The sequence below is a fragment of the Nerophis ophidion genome, linkage group LG11 (assembly GCF_033978795.1).
Source record: "Nerophis ophidion isolate RoL-2023_Sa linkage group LG11, RoL_Noph_v1.0, whole genome shotgun sequence".
Lineage (NCBI taxonomy): Eukaryota > Metazoa > Chordata > Actinopteri > Syngnathiformes > Syngnathidae > Nerophis > Nerophis ophidion.
This window is the reverse complement of record NC_084621.1, coordinates 39904271-39908995: the sequence shown is the minus strand read 5'-3', so window position 1 is coordinate 39908995 and position 4725 is coordinate 39904271. Positions and strand designations below refer to the sequence as shown.

At 35.7% G+C, this 4725-nt stretch overlaps 1 protein-coding gene across 2 annotated transcripts; it reads left to right on the top strand.

Annotated features, from left to right (window-relative positions):
- The first annotated feature begins 2029 nt into the window (after positions 1-2029).
- twist1b (twist family bHLH transcription factor 1b) lies at positions 2030-4024 on the top strand. Of its 2 annotated transcripts, none has more exons than XM_061914723.1 (2): positions 2030-2717; positions 3476-4024. In XM_061914723.1, exon 1 carries the CDS (start codon positions 2194-2196, stop codon positions 2704-2706), a length of 513 nt encoding a protein of 170 aa, XP_061770707.1. In that variant the 5' UTR covers positions 2030-2193; the 3' UTR covers positions 2707-2717; positions 3476-4024. The 2 variants fall into 2 exon arrangements, with proteins under 2 accessions (XP_061770707.1, XP_061770706.1); XM_061914722.1 differs by having other exon boundaries at positions 2030-2732.
- Positions 4025-4725: the final 701 nt, after the last annotated feature.

Sequence of the window (4725 nt, the reverse complement as noted above, 5' to 3'; positions counted from 1 at the left end):
GCCCGCCCGGCCAAACTATGAAAAAAAACTGCGACCTATGGTCCGAAAAATACGGTATATATATATATATATATATATATATATATATATATATGTATATGTCCTGCCCAGCTTCTCAGGCAAATCATATAGTTGATGTAGGTGTCCATATTGGCTGTACAAATTTACTTTACAAAAGAGAAGTGTGGGTTAAATCTCTTGTTGCCTTAGTTTTTGTATGTGATTTTATAAAATAGATTTATAATTATTTGGTGCAGCCGGGCCGGAGCAGGAGGGGATACAAAGAGATAAAACGGAAGGCAGAGAGGGAAATTGTGGTGACAAGAGAGGGATAAGACAGAGAGACAACAGAAACAGCAAACACAACAATAAGAACTACAACAATAGAACAACATCAGCAAATACGATATGTACAAATATAATGGTAAAAGTGATAGCAAAGAAGCAGTTACTCAAGTAAAGGTCTAAGACAGTGGTTCTCAACCTTTTTTCAGTGATGTACCCCCTGTGAACATTTTTTTAATTCAAGTACCCCCTAATTAGAGCAAAGTATTTTTGGTTGAAAAAAAGAGATAAAGAAGTAAAATACAGCACAGTTTCCGATTTATTAAATGGTATAACAGTGCAAAATATTGCTCATTTGTAGTGGTCTTTCTTGAACTATTTGGGGAAAAAAGATTATAAAATAACTAAAAATGTGTTGAAAAATAAACAAGTGATTCAATTATAAATAAAGATTTCTACACATAGAAGTAATCATCACCTTAAAGTGCCCTCTTTGGGGATTGTAATAGAGATCCATCTGGATTCATGAACTTAATTCTAAACATTTCTTCACAAAAAAATTAATCTTTAACATCAATATTTATGGAACATGTCCACAAAACTTATAGCTGTCAACACTGAATGTTGCATTGTTGCATTTCTTTTCACAGTTTATAGAATAGAATAGAATAGAATAGAATACAATACAATACAATACAATAGAAAGTATTTTATTGATCCCTGGGGGTAATTCAACACCCTAGTTCGTTCACAATAGATAATAATAATAATAAATAATATATAACATATATTATAAAAATAATATATGAATAGTGTAAATATATTCTACATTTAAGTGCAGTCAAAGAACATGTAAATTATATTATTAGGAACTTACATTCATATTTTGTTGAAGTATTATTCAATAAATATATTTATAAAGGATTTGTTGTTATTTAAAAAAAAAATCTCAGTACCCCTCGGCATACCTTCAAGTACCCCCAGGGGTACGCGTACCCCCATTTGAGAACCACCGGTCTAAGACAACCAGACTCAAGAACAGTTTTTTCCCTAAAGCCATCACCAGGGCGAACTCTCATAGACACTGATTATAGTTTATAGTTTAGCAACTCTCTGTGTGCAATTTTTACTTTCCACCCACAGTCTGAATGCTTCTGTATATATGTATTAAGTATAGTATCTAGTATTTAATATTTAAACTACACATTCAGAAAATTCCTTCTCATGACTGGACTGTGCACCTTACCTCCTTTTGCACTATTTTTTTCTTTTTTTTTCTTTCCTTCTTGTGTTTTGCATATTTATGGACTGTCACACTGATACTGGAGTTGATTTTTAATCTCATTATACCTCTTTATAGTGACAATAAAAGGCATTCTTCTTCTTCTAAATATGAATAACACATAAAGGACAATGAACATGATTGCACTACAAATGGAGCAGTACAAACACCAATAGATAATATTGATCATGAATGATAACAATAATTACCTCTATTATCAACAATACAATTGTTCAAATGCAACAATACAATAATGTAATGATACTTGAAATACAAAAGAAAGCAGATAAAAGCAGAGGGGAAGAAAGAGATGTTTTTTTCTGATGTGACGTCATGATATAGAGCACCGTTATCTGAGTTTCTCAAGAAGAGTACACACCCCTCATGTGACGTCACTCACCTTTGCAACCAATCACATCCTTCCTGCAAAAGTTTTCAGCCTATAAGAAGACGCCAACTTTCTCAAGTGTCAGAAAAGACTTGTCCTCCTGGAGGCCCATCTAATGGATACTTTGCTGCATTCAAGGCTCAGGTGGACTAACTAACCCGCAGACTTCATGACTGGGAGGTAAAAGGTCTAGAGGCTCTTTCTAGAGGGGGACACAATTTCAGTGTTGAGAGTGGAAATGTCCGAGGAAAATTTGGGGGAAGAGTCAACCAGCTCCCCGGTCTCCCCTGTGGACAGCCTGAGCAACAGCGAGGGGGAGGCGGACACGCAGCCCAAAAGAAGCGCCAGGAAGCGGAGGCCGAGCAGGAAACACGTCGAGGACTCGGACAGTCCAGTTGAAGGAGCCAAGAGAGGCAAGAAGTCGAGCAGCAGCGGCAGCCCGCAGTCCCTGGAGGACCTCCAGAGCCAGCGAGTCATGGCCAACGTCAGGGAGCGTCAGAGGACGCAGTCCCTCAATGAGGCGTTCGCGGCCCTCCGGAAAATCATCCCCACGCTGCCCTCGGACAAGCTCAGCAAAATACAGACGCTCAAACTGGCCGCCAGGTACATCGACTTCCTGTGCCAGGTGCTCCAGAGCGACGAGCTGGACGCCAAGATGGCCAGTTGTAGTTATGTGGCCCACGAAAGGCTCAGCTACGCCTTCTCCGTGTGGAGGATGGAGGGCGCCTGGTCCATGTCCACGTCCCACTAGCACCAGGACCAGTTAAGCCCAACACGGTAGAAAAATATTTATTACCATCAGATGTAATCTTTTTTTTCTTCCCCACTCAAATTGTATGATGTCACTTACTAAAAGTAGACGGTTTTACCGCCTAAAATGCTGAAAGGAATCTGCAAAATACATTTTTCCAACAAAAACGCATCATGCAAAATAACATAAGTCAGATGTTTTTTTTTTCCAAGTTATATTTTGCTTGATACAAATTGCCAAAAAATAATGAATTTTATTCCAAATTGCACAATCCAAACTACATTTATTTTTGCAAATAATAATAATAAAACTAAATGCAAACCACAAGATATTTATTTCTAATGTTTTCCAGTTAAACTGCATGGTACAAACTGACAAATATATGTATTTTATAAACCATAATGCATCATAAATATTTTTTCAACCAACATACGATGCAAATTGCACGTCAAAAATATATGTTTCAGTCAAATGCATACCACTTTACAAATATATACATTTTAGAAACTACAATGCATAATATATATTTTTTCCAACTAACCAAAATGAAAAGTCTCAAACATTTGTTTTCAGCTAAATGCATGAAGCATTTTTTTTGTTTTGTTTTTTGCTAAAAAGCCAACCATAAACCAATACATATTTTGTTTATCTTCATCCATAGCAATATTCCCCCCAAAAATGTGAAATGCATTGCCTTTAACGCACATTATAACAGTATAATTCTATAATACAACAAATATAACTGTATAATTGTGTCTATAATCCACAGGTGACTGCTGATTCTATTCTTCTCACATTTTGACGGGACACACCTGGAGTCCAATGCTGGATACATGGATCACTATATTTAAAGACCACAGAGGTTCTGCGTGGGGATTTTTCTTGTTTTTGTTTTTGCAGTCCCCCCCTTAAGCCCACCACTCTGATTATGATGATGGTGTATGTACTGTACATGTTGTTGACGACGAATGTTGAAAATATCACGGTTGATGAAGATTTTTTTTTTTAAACCGCATGTATTTGGATTTATTTCTGCCCTAGTGAGGCAGCTTGACGACTGTATGAGTGTGTTTATGAACGCATGTGTGCGTGTGTGTGTGTGTTATCACCCACTGTTGGTGTAACCCACTTCCCAAATGGCTGTCTTTGAGGATCAAACCTGTGCAAGAAAAAAAGTATTTTCAAAACACATTTATTTATTTATTATTGTAACATTTTTGGAGAATACATCCTGTGTCTGAAATACAAATACATTCCTATTTTTATTATATTTTTTGCAAAGGTTTGTATATTTTTTGCAATAAAGAAAACAAAAATATTTTTCCGTTATTTTTATACCCTTCATTTTCCCCCCAATATGTTGTCAAAACACAAATGTAACTCAGCGGAAGTGAATACATTGCGATAAAAATTATATTGGAAAAAACTGATACTTTTAACTACTTTAAAAAAAATCACATTATCATAATTACATATGCTGCCAAAGTGTATAGGCTTTAAGCAAATTCTAAATAAAATATGTATTTTTTTAAATGTTGCTTGATGCTTTTATAGACATGAAATAAAGTATTAGTAATTGTTACCTACACTGTAAACATTATTTGTTTACAGTGTGGGAATTCTCTATTTCGAGTCTGTGAACATGAAATAAATAAACCAATAAATAATAATAAAAATGCATTTTTTTATGCGTATATAATATGCAGTCATCCATCGTTGCGTTTACGTTTAAAAGAAAGTTAAGTAAAACCAATTATCCTAGCTAATGTGGCCATTAAGTGTGTTTTCTCGCTCTTTTACTATAATAATCACAATTGCTCCGTTAACACATTAGCTTTACCAGCTAATTTGTCACTTTTACGTGGAAATAACCCAATTGGATCTAAAAACCGACCGACTCGTTCTCGGCTGATGATTAAAAAACCCGACTTCCAGTGTGATCGTGAACGACTCTGGTGCGGTCATCGCTTATTGTGAGAGATCTTCTGTGACGTGGGAACGTGTTTTTTTTTTTCTCAC